General features: G+C 44.0%; 1 protein-coding gene and 1 pseudogene across 2 annotated transcripts in view; one reads left to right on the forward strand and one right to left on the reverse strand.

Annotated features, from left to right (window-relative positions):
- Nucleotides 1–196: 196 nt before the first annotated feature.
- LOC125357544 lies at nt 197–21748 on the reverse strand (annotated as a pseudogene).
- Nucleotides 21631–22344, forward strand: part of Sec63 (SEC63 homolog, protein translocation regulator) — a 64590-nt gene continuing 63876 nt past the window's right edge. Inside the window, exon 1 of one of the 2 annotated variants that reach the window (XM_048353736.1) lies at nt 21631–21870. In XM_048353736.1, coding sequence (XP_048209693.1) covers nt 21747–21870 — 124 coding nt within the window. In that variant the 5' untranslated portion in view covers nt 21631–21746. The remainder of the gene's footprint in view (nt 21871–22344) is intronic. The other variant, XM_048353735.1, reaches the window with a different exon arrangement.

Here is a 22344-nt window from a genome sequence, read left to right on the forward strand (position 1 = left end):
ATAGTGTGTTCTCCTATCCCGTTTCTCATCAGATCTCTGGGTCAGTAATGTTTATGTGCATGTTTTAAAGGATGGTCTAGGTAAGTCTTGGGTTCTTTAAAGATGCAACATGAAAAATGGAGACCCAAGAGAAAATGTAGGGATTGAATAGAGGATAGAGAAAGGACTTTAAATTTTTTTCACCAATTTATTTCTTTTAAGTCACTTTTAGGTGAGGTTCAAGTAACTGAAGAGCCTTTATGAGCGAGTAGCTTATATTGTCCTGATCCAAGATATGTTGCAAATGCAGAATGAAGTAAAATGGGAAATAACATCTTTCTTAATGACAGGCTTAGAAAGCCTGATCCATTAAGTTGTTTCCTTTATCTGGTAGCAGTGTTGATCTATACCTGGCTGCTGGACCACCAGTTTCAGGTATAGCTGAGAATAGCTGAGATAATAGACTACCCCAACCTAAATCAATCAGTCCACCCTGTGTCTTAGTGCCCGTCTCACAACTCAATCACCTGCGCTCAAAGGGAAACTTGCAAAACCTTTGTACGCCACCTTGCCTGTCAAAAATAGGATCCCTGCCATGGGTAAGCCAGATGCCACTGGAACCATTGTCCCATGGCAGAGGTATCAAAAGAGACTGCCAGCTATTCGGTCACAGAGAGCAGCTCTGATCCATGCTCAAGGACATTCCCGTCTGCTTTTGGAAGTTGGTTAATTTTTCTGGTTGTGATATCAAACATGAAGTTTTCCTTGACAGCAGTATCTGGTTTGTGGTTTTTCGTCTAGAGCCTCTCAGCAGCCAGCTCTCTGGTTCTATCTACGCCACTTGGGGAACGTGATAGCAGTGGGGCACCTGTGGCTCCAACCTGTCATCCTAACTACCCAGAAGGCTGAGGTATGAGGATTGTGGTTCAAAGCCAGCCTGGGCAGGAATGTCTATAAGACTCTTATCTTTAGTTAACCACAAAAAGCTGGAAGTGGAGCTGTGGCTCAAGTGGTAGAGCACTAGCCTTGAGCAAAAAGTGTTCGGAGACAGTGCCCAGGTCCTGAATAAAATGGAAATACAAAAAAAATTACACAAAAACAAGAATGTGATGACCATTATATCTGATTGTATCCCTCTTAATCTGTTCCTTACTGTTGAATAACACCATTTCTATTTCCAGATTAGTTTTCATGAAGATTATAGATGAAACTGTTATCCCGTTCAACTTAATTGTGTGTGTGTGTGTATGTGTGTGTGTGTGTGTGTGTGTGTGTGTGTGTGTGTGCTGGCACTAGGGTTTGAACTTAGAGTCTAGCACTTGCTTTTAGCCTTTTTGTTCCTGGCTGGTATTCTACCACTTAAGCTATGTCTCTAGTCAGGCACATTGCTGGTTAATTGGAGATGGAGTCGTGTGGACTTTTTTTTTTTTGCTTGGCTGGCTTTGAACCACAGTCTTCAGATTCCCATTCCTAATTAGCTAGGATTATAGGTATAAGCCACCAGTGTCTGATTTACAAGAAAGGTGGCCTTCTATTTCCAGCACATTTTCCTGGGAAACTCTTCTCTCTGTGGCTGAAAAAGGAAAGAAAAACCTGGTATTTTGAGGCCATTTGAGATTAAAGAGTGACATCTCTTGGTGGAGAAAGAAAGGGGCTGTTTTTATTTTTTTTATAATTTATTTATTAACTAAACAAATTTTTTTGACAAGGTGTTGTGCAAAAGGGGTACAGTTACATAGTAGGTCAGTGTGTACATTTCTTGTGATATCTTACACCCTGTTTTTCTTTCCCTTCCCTAGGTCAGGTAGACATATATACAATACACAGTGTACCAAAAACATATATAGTAGCCACATGGCCTATGCCAAAGGAAATTCGCCTAGGGCTTTATTTTTTTTATTTTTTAATTTTTTTTTATTTTTTGGCCGGTCCTGGGGCTTGGACTCAGGGCCTGAGCACTGTCCCTGGCTTCTTTTTGCTCAAGGCTAGCACTTTGCCACTTGAGCCACAGCACCACTTCTGGATATTTTCTGTAACGTGGTGCTGGGGAATCGTACCTAGGGCTTCATGTATGGGAGGCAAGCACTCTTGCCACTAGGCCATATCCCCAGCCCCTCGCCTAGGGCTTTAAATGTATGTCGACAATAGATTTTGCTTATCCTTGTTCTTATATGAACATACATACATAGCTTTTGAGCTATTGTGATCCACTGAGAGGTCTATTTTTGACCTTTATATGTTGAGTAGTTGTTTGGTTTTAGTTACATAATGCAAGGTCACTGACCCAAACCTGTGGGAAATACCATTTGACAAGAAGATTTTGGTTTCACAGACCTGGTCTCTACTGTCTCCCCTCCCCCCACCTTAACAGTCATATATCAAGGAAATCATGCCCCTTTGTTTTCTGTGTTCTAGGCTTGTCTTGCTCAACATTATTTGTTCAAGTTCTGACCATTTGAAAGGGGCTGTTTTTAAATGGGCCAAAAGGCAGCAAGCATCTTCAAGCAAGTGTTCTTCAACCTTCTAAAGTTGTATGAAAATTGAGGGGCTGATTTTATTTTTAATTTGATTTATTTTAATTAAAGAATTAATTTTGTGCTGATACTGGGGCCTGAACTCAAGACCTGGAAGCTGTCCCTTATCTCTTTTTGCTCAAGGCTAGTGCTCTGCCACTTTAAGCCAGAGTTCCACTTCAGGGTTTTTGGCAGTTAATTGAGACAAGGGTCTCATGGACTTTCCTGGCTGGGCTGGCTCCCAACTGAGCTCCTCAGATCTCAACTTGTTGAGTCACTAAGATTATGAAGTAGACAAAATTATTCCTCCTGGTCTTTCCAGCATCCAGTTGCTGAAACGTGGCCAGCTGGGGCTGTTGCTGGAAGGTGGGTTGGGGCAGTACATGAGGAATCTATAGCAGGAAGCCCAATGGGCGTTTTTCAATAATAATACAGAAGGGGTAGTAACCTGATGTCATGATTTCTGTACAACTAAAAGGAATTGCTCTCCTGCTCAGAAGTTGACTTCAGCCCTCCTGGCCTTTTGAATATTTGAATAATGCCTATTTTTGTGTGTAACCACCTAGCATAAAACCCAAAGTCTCCTCTCCCTGGCTATCCAGATTTCTTTCTGGCACTACCCCGGTTCAGGTCTTTGGCAATAAACTCCTTTATGCTCTCTGAAAAGTGGTCTTGATCTTTGCTGGTCTATCACCCTAACACTTACAGGACAGGTGTAAATCGCTTGCACTCAGCCTGGGGGTTGTAACATGTGTTTGTTGTTGTGTTGTTTGTTCCCACCCCCCCCCCCGCCCCCAGAAAGTGGTCTTGACTTTAATTAGGTTCCTATGAAAGATTAAGTAAAGTCACTGGGTTGGGTTTGCATTCTCTCAATGCGGTTGGATGGGATGAGACTCAGATTCCTGGGTCCTACGGAAGATTTCAGTTGGAATCTCTAGAGACATGGCCTGGGACTCTGTATTTTTAACAACTTCTCCAGATGATTCGGTGAAATTTCTGAATTAGCTAGAAATCTTGCAATGTTTAATATTGTGTTTTTTTTAATCAGTCATTATGGTATAAAGAGTGCCTGCATTTTCCCCAATAGACCTGGATGAAAATTCCAGCTCAACTACCTTGTGGCTCAATAGCCTTGGCAACTGATGGATTTCCCTGATCCATAGGCTCTCATCTCAAAATATGGAGCTAAATAATTTATCTTGTTTAGGAAATGTTGTCTAATACATAGTAGGAGTTTAAAAAATATTGTTTTATTATTTACTATTCATAGTTTCTAATAAACACTGAATAGTCCCCCAAATTATTCAGACCCCACATGGTGTGTGTGTGTGTGTGTGTGTGTGTGTGTGTGTGTGTGTGTGTGTGTGTACTGGAACTTGAACTCAGGACCTCATGCTTGCTAAGTCAGCACTCTCCTTGAGCCATGCCCTCAGCCCCCATGATTGATTGATATTTTGGTGCCAGTCCTGGGGCTTACAGTCATAGCCTGGGTACTGTACTGTCGTTGAACTTTTTGCTCAAGGCTGGTGCTCTACTACTTGAGCCACAGCTCCACTTCCACTCTTTTGGTGGTTGTTAGAGATAAGAGTCTCGTGGATTTTTCTGCCCGGCCTTGTTTTGTACCATGATCCTCAGGTCTCAGCCTCCAGAATAGCTGTGATGACAAGCATAAGCCACTCTCACTTGGCAAGATTTATTTTTTAAATGCTTTACAAGAATTCTGTAAAGCTATTGTCCAAAAATTTTAAAAAGATAGGTTAATTACTTTCTTTTTTTTTTTTTTTTTTGCCAGTCCTGGACCTTGGACTCAGGGCCTGAGCACTGTCCCTGGCTTCTTTTTGCTCAAGGCTAGCATTCTGCCACTTGAGCCACAGCGCCACGTCTGGCCATTTTCTGTATATGTGGTGCTGGGGAATCAAACCGAGGGCTTCATGTATACAAGGCAAGTGCTCTTGCCACTAGGCCATATCCCCAGCCCCAGGTTAATTACTTTCTACAATGACTCATCAGCCATGTCTAAAGAGCTTTTCTTTTTTTCCTTTTTGCCAGTCCTGGGGCTTGAACTCAGGGCCTGGACACTGTCACCAAGCTTCTCTTGCTTAAGGCTAGCACTCTACTACTTCAGCCACAGTGCCACTTCTGGCCTTTTCTCTTTATGTGGTACTGAGGAATCGAACCCAGGGCTTCCTGTATGCTAGGCAAGTACTCTACCACTAAGCCACATCCCTAGTCTTAAGGAGTTTTTATTATATCATCAAATATACTTGAACTGTAAACTGTAAGCTGAAATTCTCTGTCAGCCTCACAGAAATATGAGTACATGTTAATTTTCTGTAACGTTTGCCACCCTGAAAGTCTCTGTGAACACCACAATTCTGGCAAATGGAGAATATAAATACCACTATTACCTTTCCATTGGTAATGGGATGGTTCTGAGGAAGGGTAACTCTTCTGATACGCTATGTCTGAATAGTCATGTTACTGACAGTATTTGATTTAATTAAGAAGCTACTAACTAGTATGTTTAAGGGAGCAAACAATATAAAAAGAAAAAAGTAGAAATTCTTATTTTTGCAAAACAAGCTATAAAATCTGATGTTTGATATGAACTCCTTTCCCCCTCCTTCACACATGTGTGCATGCATACCCACGTGCACGTACATACACACACGCCATATACACACTGGACTGGCTTGAGCAAAACCCCTCTCTCCACTTTCTGGTGATTTTGAAGCTCTATTCTGCCATATATATATATATTTTTAAAAAAACAATGAAGTATTAATTTATTTTCACATAGACTAAGCAAAATATCCATTTGACCTAAACTACATAAGAATGTAACTCTAATAATTTTTTTTTCTAGTCCTGGGGCTTGAACTCAGGGCCTGGGCACTGTCCCTGGCTTCTCTTTGCTCAAGGCTAGCACTCTACCACTTGAGTCATAGTGCCACCTCCAGCTTTTTCTGTGTAGGCCACATTCCTAGCCCCCTCCCCCTTCCCACTTTTTTTGAGTAGTTTATTGGAGGTAAAAGTCTTCTCATGGACTTTTCTGCTAGGACTGGCTTTGAACCATGATTCTCAGATCTCAGCCTCCGGAGTAGCTAGGATTACAGGTGTGAGCCACCAGTACCTGGCTAATTTTTTTTGGCCAGTCTTGGGGCTTGGACTCAGGGCCTGAGCACTGTCCCTGGCTTCTTCTTGCTCAAGGCTAGCACTCTGCCACTTGAGCCACAGCGCCACTTCTGGCCATTTTCTGTATATGTGGTGCTGGGGAATCGAACCTAGGGCCTCATGTATACGAGGCAAGCAGTCTAGCCACTAGGCCATATCCCCAGCCCTAATTTTTTTTTAAATAGTACTGGAGTTTGAACTCAGGACCTTGTAAGCAGGTGCTTTATCTCTGAGCCATGCCTTCTGCCCTCTTTTGTACACTTCCTGGCTTATTTTTTGAGATGAAGTCTCACTTCCTGCCTGGACTCAGGACTGGACTAGAATCCTCTTGTTCCTTCCTGTTGTATCTGGGATGACAGAACATCATGTCCTGCTTCTTCTACTGAATGGAGTCTCATGGGCTTTTCTTACCAGGCTGGTCTGGAACCTTGATCCTTCCAGTTTTGGCGTCCCATGTAGATAGGGTGACAAGCATGCGCCATCACACCGCTATTTGTTGAGAAGGGGTTTCACAGGTATGTCCCAGCTGGCCTTGAGCCACATCCTTCTGATCTCAAGCTTCCCAGGATTCCCTGTAGCTAGGATTACAGGCATGAGCTGGGCGCTGGTAGAAAAATACATGTTTGTTTGTATCATTAAAAATAAAATCACAGTTTTGTGTGTGATGCAGTGGTCTGCTTATCTTAAACTTATCACCTTAGGTGTACATCTATTTACCAAATTCTTGGAACGTGTACTCTCCAGTTTTGTATTCCTTGATTGCCATCTGCTGGTAGACCTCTATACTAGAGGCTATATTTAAATACTAGTAGCAGTACTTTTTTTTTTTAATTGAGAACTTATAACTTTCATTTGTTTTGTGTGTGTGTGTGTGTTTTGTGTTTTTTTTTTTGCCAGTCCTGGGCCTTGGACTCAGGGCCTGAGCACTGTCCCTGGCTTCTTTTTGCTCAAGGCTAGCACTCTGCCACTTGAACCACAGTGCCACTTCTGGCCGTTTTCTATATATGTGGTGCTGGAGAATCGAACCCCGGGCTTCATGTATAAGAGGCAAGCACTCTTGCCACTAGGCCATATCCCCAGCACCATAACTTTCATTTGTTAACTCACTTATCGAGGAAAAAAAAACTTTATGAAGCAGGAAAAGGTATTCTCATCTTACAGGTGAATTCCCCAGAAGATTGGAACAACCTCATTGCAACTCTAGAATTTACCACCCACCTCTTCTGAGTCCAAGGCCAGTCCTGGGCCTTGAACTCAGGGCCTGAGCACTGTCCCTGGCTTCTTTTTGCTCAAGGCTAGCACTCTGCCACTTGAGCCACAGCGCCACTTCTGGCCGTTTTCTATATATGTGGTGCTGGGGAATCAAACCCAGGGCCTCATGTATATGAGGCAGGCACTCTTGCCACTAGGCCATATCCCCAGCCCTGGATGAGAATATTTTGAACACCTATGGTGATTAAGAGAGTTAACAGCCATGTGTGTGTGGAACCTTAGGTAATGATAACTGTGATTCTAACAGATAAGTCCATTCACTCAATAAATATTTGTTCAGCATTTACTGTGGCCTAGGTGCTAGGGATACAGAGATAAGCAGGTCAGACAAAATCTATCCTCACAAATATTTGATTCTAATGCAGTAGGCAGGAAGCAAACACATTAATATGATCTCAGAAAGTGGTAAGTGCTACCCAACAAAATAAAGCAGGAAGGAAAAGTGATGGCAGAGGGAGGGTGTTATTTGTGAGAGATATCCTTGCAAATAGATCTGAACAAGTTGAATTTTGCTGACAAATTTCTCCTTGTAGGCACTGAGCAAACACCTTCCATGCAGCATATGGAAACTTTTGTACAGGGTTTGAACACAAGGCATTGTGCTTGCTAGGAAGGCACTCTATCCTGAATGATATCCCTAACCCTTTATTTTTCTTTTTGGATAGTGTCTGTTTTTTGCCTGTCAATTTTCCTTATGTCTCTTGAGTAGCTGGGATTCCAGGCATAAATCGCTCTGCTCAGTCTATGTGTAATCCTTTCAACACCTATGAAATAGGTGCTGGAAATCTCCTTCATTTTACTAATGAGAATACAGAAGCAGAGAGAAATGGAGCTGGTCTCCAAAGGCCAGAGGCGCTGTTCTTTCATACCACTTCATAACTTTTCAAAGCTCTTTTGTGCAAAGGGAATAATACATGCAGAAATGCTTTTGTAGGATACTTTGTGGACACACATAAGTAATTGGGGAAGTTATAGCTATTTTAATTTTTTTTTGCCAGTCGTGGGCCTTGGACTCAGGGCCTGAGCACTGTCCCTGGCTTCTTCCCGCTCAAGGCTAGCACTCTGCCACTTGAGCCAGAGCGCCGCTTCTGGCCGTTTTCTGTATATGTGGTGCTGGGGAATCGAACCTAGGGCCTCATGTATCCGAGGCAGGCACTCTTGCCACTAGGCTATATCCCCAGCCCTAGCTATTTTAATTTTAATGTAATCTGATTTGACCTTCGTGGCATCTTTGTGAGAGAATCAAGGACATATTTCTTTTTTTTTTTTGCCAGTCCTGGGCTTTGGACTCAGGGCCTGAGCACTGTCCCTGGTTTCTTTTTGCTCAAGCACCACTTCTGGCCGTTTTCTATGTATGTGGTGCTGGGGAATCGAACCCAGGGCTTCATGTATATGAGGCAAGCGCTCTTGCCACTAGGCCATATTCCCAACCCCAAGGACATATTTCTTTTTTTTTTTTTTTTGGCCAGTCCTGGGGCTTGGACTCAGGGCCTGAGCACTGTCCCTGTCTTCTTTCTGCTCAAGGCTAGCACTCTGCCACTTGAGCCACAGCACCACTTCTGGCCGTTTTCTGTACATGTGGTGCTGGGGAATCGAACCCAGGGCTTCATGTATACAAAGCAAGCACTCTTGCCACTAGGCCATATTCCCAGCTCAAGGACATATTTCTTAAACTCTCTAAGTCTTCTTTTTTCATCATGTGGAAACTGGGTGTGGTTAGAGGTCCTAATTCATAGAGCTGTTTGAGGATGGCATGAGCTGGGCTGGTGTATTTACAGTATGACAAGTGTTCGTGTCACTAACAGCATGGGTTTTGTTTCAGTAGGAGGTTGTGAGCAGTTGTCAAGAGAGAAGGTTGACCCTGGAGAGAAAATGCCTATGTATGTGAGCTGAATGTCCTGCTGCCTGATGATACTCAAGATTTCTGTTCTGTTTTTGGTGCTGGGGATCGAACCAGGACTTTATGCATGTTAGGCAAGCACTCTACCACTAAGTCACATTCCTAGCCAAGCTTTTCTGTGGACTTTCTTATTGGCTCCTTTGTCCCTACCCCAACTTCTGAGGACCCCATATAGTCATCACCAACTTCTAAAATAACAACATAGGTAATTTTCAAGTGCATTATTATTATTGCTGTTATTGTGATTATTATTATTATTATTACTATAGAGCAGGGACATGCATTTCAGTAGTCAGGATGCAAAGGCCGAAGCATTTAGATAGTGGCAATGGTGGTCTTGAGAGCATGAGCAATGGTCCCTCTATATACATAGTCTAATTTTGCAGAGTTATAATAGAATCGGCCAGTATTAGTTAACTTTCCATTACTGTGACAAAATTCCTAAGAAAAACAGCTTAAGAGGAATAATTTCTTTTGGCTCTCGGTTAGGGATTTCAGTCTATAGTCTTTGGCTTCTAGGCTTGTGGTTACATGGTGGCAGGTGGTAGAGCAAAGCAGTTCACCACATGAGGGAGGAAGATGAAGAAGAAGGGAGGGGAGAGAGAGATGGGAGAGAGCTAGAACAAGGTATGTCTTTCAAGGTCATGACTTCAGTGACCTACTTCCTCCAACTAGACTTCACCCCCTATAGTTTTTTACCACCTCCCAATAGTCAGTGGACTGACTAATCAGTTGATGAGATCAGAATCATCATTGAATTCCCCAAAACCCAGTTCTTCAACACATGAACCTTAACTTTAAAAGACATTGGAGATCCAAACCATATCACAGCCATGGCAGAAAGCAATTAAAAAAGAGTTCAATAACAACACATGACATTGGATGAATAAAAGTACATTTGGTGAAGCCCTATACACTTGGCTATATTTAAAAACTAGTTGCAGTCTTTTATTGAGAACTTATAACTTTCATATGTTAAGTCATTTATCAAGGAACAAAACTTTATATGAAGTAGGAAAAGCTATTCTCATCTTACAGATGAAATTAAATCATTTGGCTAAGGTCACATGGGTAAGAGCCAGGTTTAATTTTTTTATTTTTTTAAAAGATATTCTTAGGGGCTGGGAATGTGGCCTAGTGGTAGAGTGCTTGCCTACCATGCATAAAGCCCTGGGTTCGATTCCTCAGTACTACATAAATAGAAAAAGCCAAAATTGGCACTGTGGCTCAAGTGGTAAAGTGCTAGCCTTGAGCAAAAGAAGTTCAGGGACAGTGTCCAGGCCCTGAGATCAAGGCCCAGGACTGGCAAAAGTAAAATATTTTTAGGGGCTGGGAATGTGACTTAGTGGTAGAGTGTTTACCTAGCATGCAAGTCCCAGGAATAGCAGTGTGTGTGTGTGTGTGTGTGTGTGTGTGTATTCTTTGTCCAAACAGAAATGTATTCCTTACCTGACTTATGAAACTGTAATCCCTCTGTATATCACATTTACAATAGCAATACAAAATTAAAAATATTTTTATTATCTTTTAGTTGTACAAAGGAGCTGCCATTCAATTAAGCAATTTATGAATACAATGCATCTTGATCAGTTCACCCCTTCCAACATTCTCACCCATCCTTCCCCACCCACCCCTTCCCTCACTTTTCTTAATTTTGTAGGATATGCATGGTTATTTTAGCCATGTAGCGAATACATCTTGATCTGTTATCCCTTTCAACATTTTCATCCCCCTTTGGCCCACCCCTTCTATTTTCCTTAATTTTGTGGTATATACAATAAATTCTTGACTGCAGTCTCCCCCCTCCCTGCCTTCATTTTGAAAATTTAATGTATGTTGGGAGCCCATTCTCTTTCCTTTGTACTCTTCTATTTCCCTTTTACTCTCCGAGCTAGAGCTTTCCATATTGTCATTACACACTCTAGAGTTGAGCCTTGACTATCATAAATCTATTTTATCAATATGATTTATAATCCTTCCCACTCTTGTTTTTTTCCAGATAGTATCTTCTATGTGGTTTAGAAGTATTTAGAGGGCTGGGAATATGGCCTAGTGGCAAGAGTGCTTGCCTCATATACATGAAGCCCTGGGTTCGATTCCCCAGCACCACATATATAGAAAATGGCCAGAAGTGGCGCTGTGGCTCAAATGGCAGAGTGCTAGCCTTGAGCAAAAAGAAGCCAGGGACAGTGCTCAGGCCCTGAGTCCAAGGCCCAGGACTGGCAAAAAAAAAAAAAAAAAAAAAAAAAAAAAAAGAAGTATTTAGAGCATCCTGACTACATGAGTGTCATTGTCCCCTTTTGTGTTAGCATTTGACCTGACAGTATACATTTGCTGCTTTTATTTATTAACACTGAATTTTTTTTTTTTTTTTTTTGGCCAGTCCTGGGCCTTGGACTCAGGGCCTGAGCACTGTCCCTGGCTTCTTTTTGTTCAAGGCTAGCACTCTGCCACTTGAGCCACAGCGCCGCTTCTGGCCGTTTTTTCTGTATATGTGGTGCTGGGGAATCGAACCTAGGGCCTCGTGTATCCGAGGCAGGCACTCTTGCCACTAGGCTATATCCCCAGCCCAACACTGAATTTTGGGAATATAGATTCCACAACTTTTGTTGCTCCCGTTCAACAGCCTAACCATCACCTGGAGCTTGTTGGAAATGCAAAAATCACAGAATCCCATTCCAGATTTGAATCAGAACCTATTTTAAGAAGCCCATGGGGGATTCATATATACATAATAAAATTTGAGAAGTGCTATCTATAGCTTTGAGCAGAATCCCTGGAGCCACCAGACTTCAAGTTACCTATTAGAGGGGAGTTTCTGATCTTTAACAGTCTCTAAGAGCTGATTCGCTCCTATTGGAGTAGATTCAGAGCCCTGAGGATGAGTTGATGGGATGTCTATCTCCCCAACACAGCCCCCAACCTTCTCAAAGCAGGATATAGGTTGTCATGGTAATGGGAGTCGATTTCAAGATGAAGAAACTGACAAGTGTTTTGACATGAAGAGGAGTTTACCTTATGCGAGTGTGCTGGTTCTAAAACTTGGCTTCTAAACCACCCTCTGTATCAATCATATCAATTATTGGCATATCAATTCTGATATAATTGGTAGGGAGGGTGGCTTCTGCATTGAAAAAATTCTTTTGAATTACTCGTGATTTTTTTCCTTTTTTTGGCAGGAGAGTGGGTACTAAGGTTTGAATTTAGGACTTTATACTTACTAAATAGGCACTCTTCCATTTGAGCTAGTCCAATACAGTTTTGCCTTTTGCCTGGGCTGGCCTGGACACATGTCTGACTGCAAGCTCTTTTTTTTTTTTTTTTTTCCAGTCCTGGGCCTTGGACTCAGGGCCTGAGCACTGTCCCTGGCTTCTTCCCGCTCAAGGCTAGCACTCTGCCACTTGAGCCACAGCGCCGCTTCTGGCCGTTTTCCGTATATGTGGTGCTGGGGAATCGAACCTAGGGCCTCATGTATCCGAGGCAGGCACTCTTGCCGCTAGGCTATATCTCCAGCCCTGACTGCAAGCTCTGTGTGTGTGTGTGTGTGTGTGTGTGTGTGTGTGTGTGTGTGTGTGTGTGTGTGTGTGTGTGTGTGTGTGTGTGATGGCATTGTACTCTTGGAAGGGGGTCTGAACTCAGGGACTCTCCTTACCAGGCAAGTATACTCTGTCCCTACGCCATGTGCTAGCCTGGAACTTTGATCTTCCCAGTCTCAGCCTACCATGAGGCTAGAATGACAGGTGCATGCCACTGCACCAGATTTGGGCTGAGAATGTGTCTCACACCCTACTGGGCTGGGCCGGTATAAAACTACATCTTAGGGACTGGGAATGTGGCTTAGTAGTAGAGTGCTTGCCTAGCATGCATGAAGCTCTGGGTTCCATTCCTCAGGACCACATAAACAGGAAAAGCTGGAAGTGGCGCTGTGGCTCAAGAGGTAGAGTGCTAGCCTCGAGATAAAAGAAGCTAGGGACAGTGCTCAGGCCCTGAGTCCCAATCCGCCAGGACTGGCCAAAAAACAAAACAAAAACTATATTCCATGCAGCTAGGATTTTAGGCTTGATCCAGTGGCATCTAGCACAAGCGGTGTTTTAACAAGTCTCCCAGTTAATTTTCATGCAACCAGAGCTTGAGAACTATATTAGAATCTTCTCACCTTATAATACAAAGAATGTTTGAGAATATACTTACTAAGATGCTTTTTGTGATGGAGTATCCCACGGACCTTCAGAAAGCTTCCAGACAACAATTAAGTATTTATTATCTTGCATATAAACATGTATATTATACTATTACTATAGTATAGTATTACTATAATCAATAATTACCAACAATTCATATTATCAATGCATTATATTTAATATAAATATGTGGACTAGAATAGAAATGTGTCATGGTACATATCCCCTAAGTGAAGGTGAAGTATTTTTTAAATCACACTTTTTTTTCCCCAGCAATATACTGAGCCACAATGTAAAATAAAGTTCTTTTTTTGCCAGTCCTGGGACTTGAACTCAGGGCCTGAGCACTGTCCCTGGCTTCTTTTTGCTCAATGCTAGCACTCTACCACGTGAGCCACAGTGCCACTTCTGGCTTTTTCTATATATGTGGTGCTGAGGAATTGAACCAAGGGCTTCATGTATACGAGGCAAGTACTTTACCACTAGGTCATATTTCCAGCCCCTAAAATAAATTTCTTGTTATGAATCATGGCAAAAAGGAAAAATTTTGAAAAGTATAGCTGTATGGGACATTTGGTAGTTATTTCTCACCCATGTGAACAAGGCATGCTTTATGAATAGAAATAGAAATACAGGTTAGTTGCAAAGAACCAGTTAGTAATCTTTGTGAAGGAAGAACTTCTTTTTTTTTCTGGTCTTGGATCTTGAACTCGGCCTGAGCACTGTCTGAGAGTCTGTCTATACTCAAGGCTAGCACTCTACCATTTGAGCCATAGCACTACTTCCAACCTTTTCTGTTTATATGGTACTGAGGAATAGAACCTAGGGCTTCATGCATGGTAGGCAAGCACTCTACCACGAAGCCACATTCCAAGTCCTGGAAGAAAGAACATTTCCTAGTGCTGTTTTTTTTTTTTTTTAAATTCTGTGGAGCAATCTTGGGTTAGTTATGGTTTTGTTCGCCTAAATACCTCAATTTTTGATGTAAAGAGATATAGACACTGGCATACCATTTTAACATCCATGTAGAGTGTATATAGACTCTCTACTATACAGTACTTAACCATTGTTAAAAGTAATTCGTGGGGCCACGTGTAGTGGCTTATACCTTCAATCCCAGCCAACACTTGGGAGGTTGGGGCATTGTGAGTTAAAGGCTAGCTTGAGCTATGTAGCATTTACTTATCTAACAAATAAATGATGGCCACCCGAAAAGGAACAAACAGATGCTGTTCATTCAGAACTTTTAGTACCAAGGGATTCACTTGTTTTTCAGAGATGCAAAGCCAGGCATGAAAGTAGAGGAAATTGGGAAGGCTTTCAGTATATTCTAAATGTAGGTTGTTGGCATGGAGAAGCTGGAGGCAGGCTAACAAAAAGTGGGGCATGCTCTGTGATTGGTTTAGGGAACACATGTGGCCGGTTGATCTGGACTTAGAAGTGAGGGTGGAGGAAGGGCTGATAGTCCTTGACCAAGTCATGATGTTCCAGGCATGGTGGACCTTTTTTTTTTTTCTGCCAAAGGCCAGTTGGATATAGCATCATTTGAGGGCCATACGAAATTATCAATAGATAGAGAGCTGGGGATATGGCCTCGTGGCAAGAGTGCTTGCCTCGTATACATGAGGCCCTGGGTTCGATTCCCCAGTACCACATATACAGAAAACGGCCAGAAGTGGCACTGTGGCTCAAGTGGCATACTGCTAGCCTTGAGCAAAAAGAAGCCAGGGACAGTGCTCAGGCCCTGAGTCCAAGCCCCAGGACTGGCCAGAAAAAAAAAAAATTATCAATAGAGGCAGATGGCCACAGGGAGCAAATGGGTGGCATCCAAGAAGCATAGGTGTCTGTTCCTTCAAGTATCACACGCTTTATAAGGGCAGTGAGCTGGAGGTTCTCCACCCCTACAGCAAGTTATGACAGAGGTTTGGTTTCCTGCGTTGGTTGCTGAAAGGGTTGTGGGTCAGAGGTGTTATATAGGTGTGGCCATTGTCTACTTATCAAAGTAAGGCAATAACTTCACCACCTGAAGGGCAAATTTATTCACTTCTTTAACACATATGACCTCTTGCCAAATTGCCCAGTGAAACAGAAATTGAAGGCTGGGCTGAAATGAATACATCTATAGGTCTAAGTTCTCTTACCTTACCTGTTAGGCCATACCAATTGGCTTTTGGTTGACTGGAAATTACTGCCGATGCTGAAACTTTTTAGCTGGTTAATAAACAGATCTCGGGTAGGCACTGAAGTCCTTGCTAATCTGATGTTAGCTGTAAAAGCTAGGAACGTTGTAGTGGCTATAGCTACTCATTCCTTAGAGGTGTTAGATGTATGTATTTAACACTTAACTTTGGTGTGTAGTTGTTTATACATCCAGGAATGTTTCCTCTAACCAAGACGCAAGCAAACTCATGGAGCCTTGTAATATGAAAGAGTGATATACTGGGCTGGGAATATGACCTAGTGGTAGAGTGCTTGTCTTGTATACATGAAGCCCTGACTTTGATTCCTTAGCACCACATATATAGAAAAAGCCGGAAGTGGTGTTGTGGCTCAAGTGGCAGAGTGCTAGCCTTGAGCAAAAAGAAGCCAGGGACAGTGCTCAGGCCCTGAGTTCAAGCCCCAGGACTGGAAAAAAAAAAGTGATAGACTTTGATTTACAGTATTAATACATCTCATGAAGTATGGAGATACTGGAAGATAAACATTGTTTGAAATGTATGGAGACAGAAATTATTCTATGGAAATTTCTACTTACCAAATACAAAAATTCCCTGGAAATTTCTGCTTATCAAATACAAAAATTATATGCAGAAGATTTGGATTTCTTTGTTGAACTTTGTTAAGAAGGAAAATCTCCCTTGTAGGAATATGTTCAATTTGTCACATATATGTATATTTGTTTATATATTTATTTATTTTTGGTCAGTAATGGGCCTTGGGCACTTGTTTCTGAGCTTTTTTTTTTACACAGGCTAGAGCTCTACTACTTTGAGCCACAGCTCCACTTCCAGTTTTTAAGTGTTTAATTGTAGATAAGATTCTCATGGATTTTCTTGCCCCGTTTGGCCTTGAACCATGATCCTCATATCTCAGCCTCCTGAGTGGCTAAGGTTGTAGGTATGAGCTGCCAGCATATAGTTTATAATTTATTTAGTGTCAGTACTGGGGCTTGAACTCAGGGCCTCATGATCTCACTTAGACTTTTTGCTCAGGGCTGGCACTCTGTATCTGGCTTTTTGCTGTTTAATTGGAGATAAGCATCTCTTTATCTTCCAAATCTGGCTTCAGACCTTAAACATTCTGAGTGGGTAGGATTACAAGCACGAGCCACTGGTGCTAGCTGGTTTGCTTTATTTTTGAGATAAGTCCTTGCTTTGTATAGTCCAGGCTGGTCTCAAACTGGAGGTCTTCTGGTCTCAGTCTCCAAAGTACTGAGATTACGGACATGTACCCTCCGCCCAATTTATAAAGTATTTCTTTAAAATGAAAAGATGAAAATTCTCAACTTAACATGGAAAGAGATTGATAAGACAGAATCTTCTAAACTGGCGCCTATGGCTCACACCTATAATCCTAGCTACTATGTGTGAGCATTTCCCTAGCCTCAGGTCCTCAGCTCTTCCCACTAGCCCCCAGATCCACCCATACCTAATAAGCCACTCCTACTCACTACCTACCTACTGCCCCTTTACCCCCAGAGAGAGAAGCTGCCATTTGGATAAGGTGCAGACGCCATGTTGCTCCCTCTCCCGTGGGAACTATGGCCCCACTAATAAACCTTCTTATGAACCTTCTTCTCCAGTCTGTGATTATCTCTGCATGGTCCTCTGGGATGACCGGGACCTATGCTTTCACTCTGGAGGCTGAGATCTGAGCATCGTGGTTCAAAGCCAGCTCAGGCAGAAAATCCCAAAGACTCTTATTGCCAATAAAACAATAAAAAGCTGAAGGTGGAGCTCAAGTGGTAGAGCACTATCCTTGAGCAAAAGAAACTCAAGGACAGCACCCAGGTTCGGAACCCAAGACTGGCACAAAAACAAAACAAGGGCTGGGAACATGGCCTAGTGGCAAGAGTGCTTGACTCCTATACATGAATCCCTGGGTTCGATTCCCCAGCACCACATATATAGAAAACAGCCAGAAGTGGTGCTGTGGCTCAAGTGGCAGAGTACTAGCCTTGAGCAAAAAAGAAGCCAGGGATAGTGCTCAGGCCCTGAGTCCAAGGCCCAGGACTGGCAAAAAACAAAACAAAACAAAACAAAAAACAAGAATCTTCTATCCATGGAATTGTCAATACAGGAAAATAAATTGGTATTTGCTTTGTTGTCATATATTAAACTGCAGAATTTATGGCCACACAGTGTAAGGACTTCGCTAAGATGGAAAGAGCATTACATTTCTTTATGTGAGTATAAGGAAAAAACACTATACATGGGGTTGGTACTGTAAGGTCCACTCCCAGGAGGTCTCCATGCAGATGCCCACCACCTGTTTTTCTGTGCCCAGTACCTGCGTTACCTAGGTAACTGGCACACTTGGAGGCACACCCTTCTCTGAGGTCACATCCAATCCACCAGGACATACCTCCTTGCCTTTTCTCTCCTTTCCCTCTTTTTCTCTTCTTCCTTCCACTCCGTCTCCCCATGCCTACATCTTGTGTGGTCTGGCAGTTTGCTTTTCTCCAGTAAACTCCTTTCTGTCTGAACCATGTTTCCATTCCAAGGAACCTCACAGGTACTACCTGTGTTTTCAGGCATCCACTAGGGGGCTTGGAATCGCTTGCAGACCCATTGCAGATGGGGTGGTTATCGTATTAAGGTGTGAGGAAATGGGAAGACACAGTAGAAATAATTGCGTATAGCTACTTAATAATGATTCCTCTCAGTCTCTGCAGATAACTCTATTAAACAGAAAACCAAATGCTGATGGTGACTGCACATGTCCTTTGCATGCATAAATGTAAGTCAGCATTGTTCATACTAAAAGGACTTACAGTAGAGGAAAGATTTCCTCTAGGGAAAAAGCAAATATTGAAAGGAACTTAAAAATAGGTTTTCCTTACCTGAGAGGAAATAATCTACCTAGCAATTATATAAGGATAGTTAATATATTCCCTTATGAAGACAATACTGAAATAGATTTTAGTGCTGTTGGACACAGATGTGCTTGTAGCCTTGTTTCTTCTGTATTTATTTACTACCATTAACTATTTCACTAAAATGATCTCTTAAAAAATGTGTGAGTTAAAATATCACTATGAATCAGATATTGAGTGAAATTAATTGGAAGTATGATTCAGATTTACTATGGGAAGTATTTGGAGAGTATTCTGTGTTGTTCTAAAATAAAATGTACACACACACAAACACACATTTGTGGCAGTCCTAGAGCTTGAACTTAGTGCCTAGGCAATGTCTTTAAGCTTTTTTGCTCAAGGCTAGTGCTATACCACTTGAGCCATATCTATACATTTAGGGTTTTGCTCACAGACTTTGAAGTGTGATCTGTAGACCTCAGCCTCCTGAGTGACTAGGATATAGGGCGTGAGCCACCATTGCCCGGCTTTGTACTTATACTTAAAAAATATACAATATATTTTCAAATCTTCCAATTCTTTGGTTAAAATATTACTATGTTGGATTTGTCTTATGATTGACGAATTAATGTAGCTTGTTCATATTGTTATGTCATGGTTAAATTGGATCGTCATTCTTATTCATGATCCCAAATCTGTACTGGAGATTATTCCTGTAGAAAGTTAGAATATTTAAGATCAATAACTTATTTTGCCCTAATATTAGAAAATGAATGTATTATCTTCACACCAATGCTGAGCAAAATATAATTGGAATGATAATTTAAAAAAAGTTAAATGTTCTTAAAACCTGGTAAGGCTTAACAGATTAAACATAAGCAAAAAGAATTTTAGTGTTAGGTTGGGGGTGGGGGGAGAACAGTCCCTACCCCTTCCTCTTCACCTGCCTGAAACCAGTAATTCCCTGTCAATCACCTGACTGAGTCAGCAAAGGATCCCAGGCTCTAAGGTCACTTCCTCTACTGCTGAGGTCATTTCTTGAGCTTCCCTGGTAATGCCCCCCTAAGACAGTGAGAGGTCTGCAGCCTCTGGGATCACTTCCACATCCTCTGTGGTCCTGCCTTTTCCTATCTAATCGGGTTCAACAGGAGTTCCCTGCTCTCTTTCTCTTTTTCCTTCCCCTCTGCCTCTGGCCTGCCTCAGGCTCCATCTTGTGCCGGCTTCCCCCAATAAACTCTTCTCTGTCTGAACCATGTCTTGGGTCCTTTCCACTAATCTTACATTAAGAGTCCTATCCACTTCAGTTGAGCCAAGTTTGGGACTGATTTGTGTTTGGAGCAAGGCAAATTTTTCATTCTGGGCATGTCAGTGTTAGGTGATCACAATACTGTGTCCACTTAAACCAATCTTCCTTTCTTTTTTTTTGGTGCTTGTCCTGAGGCTTGAACTCAGGGCCCAGGCATTTTCCCTGAGCTTTTGTGCGGAAGGTTAATGCTGTGCCATTTTGAGCCACAGCACCATTTCATGGAGTTTCCTGACCCGGATAGCTTTGAACCAGGATTCTCAGAGTAGCTAGGATTAAGGGTGTGAGCAACAGGAGCTCGGCTTTTCTTACTTCTGTTTGCTTGTTCCCCGGTAATAAACAGCCCTTAGAAACTATGCAGACAAAAGTGAGGGGGGAAATGGAAGAGGGAATGATTTTCAGAATTTTATTTTAAAGTGGGTAGATGGGAGATTTGAAAAGAGGAAAGAGAATACATGAGAACACAATCTTTCACGAAGGGAAAGCATAACAGATTATGATAAATACTTGTTTTGAAGACATAAAGTAAAAGAAGATTTCTTCCACAATGAAAGGCATCGTGAAAGCCATTTAGGGAAGATAACCTAAATTATTAATGTGAATCTTTAAAAGGTAGTGAAATACAGTTGACATATTTGCATAATACTTGATTTTTCCTTTGCAAAGCATGTTCATGATTATTTCTTTTAATCTTTACGTCCACTCTGTGAGGTTGGTCGGGTGGGTTAAATTTTTTTTTTTTTTTTTTGGCCAGTCCTGGGCCTTGGACTCAGGGCCTGAGCACTGTCCCTGGCTTCTTCCCGCTCAAGGCTGCTAGCACTCTGCCACTTGAGCCACAGCGCCGCTTCTGGCCGTTTTCTGTATATGTGGTGCTGGGGAATCGAACCTAGGGCCTCGTGTATCCGAGGCAGGCACTCTTGCCACTAGGCTATATCCCCAGCCCTGGGTGGGTTAAATTTTTGACGCACAGAGGTGATGCTGACATAGATCCAGCAGAGGCTGCCACGCTGCAGCCCGGCTGATACCTGTCTCTGGCATCCCATACTAGGGGCAGTAGGGAGAGAAACTTCCCAAAGCCACTGCTCCTCCTAAGGGAAGACCCCAGCCCAGAGCCCGCAGGGAGATGCCAGCTGCTCTCCGGGGAATGTGCTATAACAGTCAAGGGCACCGCTTTTATGGAAGCAGAGGGATTCGGGTTTGAATCCCTAGGACGTCTGTAGTGTACACGACCTTAGGTAATCTTTTGGAGGATCAATTTCCTCATGTACAAAGATTTGCTGACAAAGCCTTTTTTTTTTTTTTTGGTGACAAGCGACACAAAGAAATTGAGGTCCTAGCCTACTGTTGTGTCGTTTACAACGTTGGTAAATAGGCACAGAATAGTCTATGGAGGTTTGAGGAGTCTTCATCTGCAAAACGGGCACCTTGGGATTGGGTTGCAGTGTTTTGGTTTTGTTTTTGCCGGTCCTGGGGCTTGAACTCTGGGCCTGGGCCCGGCCCCTGAGCTCCTTTTGCTCAAGGCTATCGTCCACCACGTGAGCCACAGCGCCACTTCTGGCTTTTTCTGAGTAGATTATTGGAGATGCGAGTCTCACCGGGACTTTTCTGCCTGAGGTGTCTTTGAACCGCAATACTCAGATCTCAGTCTCCAGAGTAGCTAGGATTACAGTTTACTTTTTCTTTTCTTTTTGAACTCAGGGCTTGGGTGCTCGGATTGCAGTTCATAAATACCAAACGTTACTTTGCAAGCAAAAGTACCTTTCTCCTCCCTCAGTCTAAACGACACTTGTTTCCAAAATGTGGGAGGAGCAGATCGGAACGTGGGGTAAGGAAGGAGGGTAGAGAAAGGAGAGAACCTTCGTTCCATTGCACCCTGGCTCGCACCCTGACGATCCGCTCGTGCCCACAGACGGGGGTCGGAAAGCCGTGCTCCGGAGCCTACAGGTGCTCAGCGATCCCCTCCGGCGCCAAGGTGGGTGGGTGCTGGGGAAGAAAGTAGAGGAGGAAGGGGGAGGGACTCCGGGCTAGGGGCGGGGCCGGCGGAGGAGCCCAATAGGGATGGGGGCGGGGCCGTGCCTCGGGGCGGGGCTCAGGGGGGCGGGACCTCGCCGAGTTCGTTCGCTGCACGCGCCACGTCTTCCTCAGCGAGCGTGAAGGGAACAGCCGGGAGAGGGAAGAACCCGAGAGGGGGCGGGGACTACCTCCTCTCGCGAGAGCTTGCGACGGCAACGGCGGCGTGTCTGTGAGAGTAGCGTGGGGGCGGGGAGGAGAGGCAGCGGCGGCGTCCGAGCTACGCCACACGGGGCCGGGACGCTGGGAGCCCGAGCGTGGAGCGGGGTCGTGGCGGCGGCGGCGGCGGCGGCGAGGAGAGCGAGGAGAAGGGGGAGCCATGGCGGGGCAGCAGTTCCAGTACGATGACAGCGGGAACACCTTCTTCTACTTCCTCACTTCCTTCGTGGGGCTCATCGTGATTCCAGCTACTTACTACCTCTGGCCCCGAGACCAGAATGCCGGTGAGTCCGGCCGCCCGCCGCCTGAGGACCGGCCCAGGCCCCGGCAGCCTCTCCGGGCGGCTCCGGGCCCCGCCGCTCCCGCTTGCCCGGCCCGGCCCGGCCCGGCCAGCGGCGTCCCGGGTGACACCGCCCGCGCGGCCGGGCCTCGCGTCCGTCCCGGCGTCCGGCGCCGGCGGGGCCCGGGCCGGGCGGCGGGTCCTCCCCACACCGCCTCTTCTCCTTGTCCTGTCCTCCGCGGGAGTTTTGCTTCGCAACCTTCCCCCCCCCCCATTGTTCTGGACGCCCCGGGGCAGAGCCTCCCGCTGCCCCTTTGTCTGGTCTGCCTCTGCTTTCCGGGGTGTTGTGGATGGAGGGAGCGGGTTGGGATGGGATGGGATGGGGTGGGGAGGGTGGGAACTGGGACGCGAGGGAAGAGTTGGCAAAGGAGGAAACCGAACGAGCAGTCACAACTGTGAACCGCCCCCCCCAGACCCC

The sequence above is a fragment of the Perognathus longimembris genome, chromosome 9 (genome assembly GCF_023159225.1).
Source record: "Perognathus longimembris pacificus isolate PPM17 chromosome 9, ASM2315922v1, whole genome shotgun sequence".
Lineage (NCBI taxonomy): Eukaryota > Metazoa > Chordata > Mammalia > Rodentia > Heteromyidae > Perognathus > Perognathus longimembris.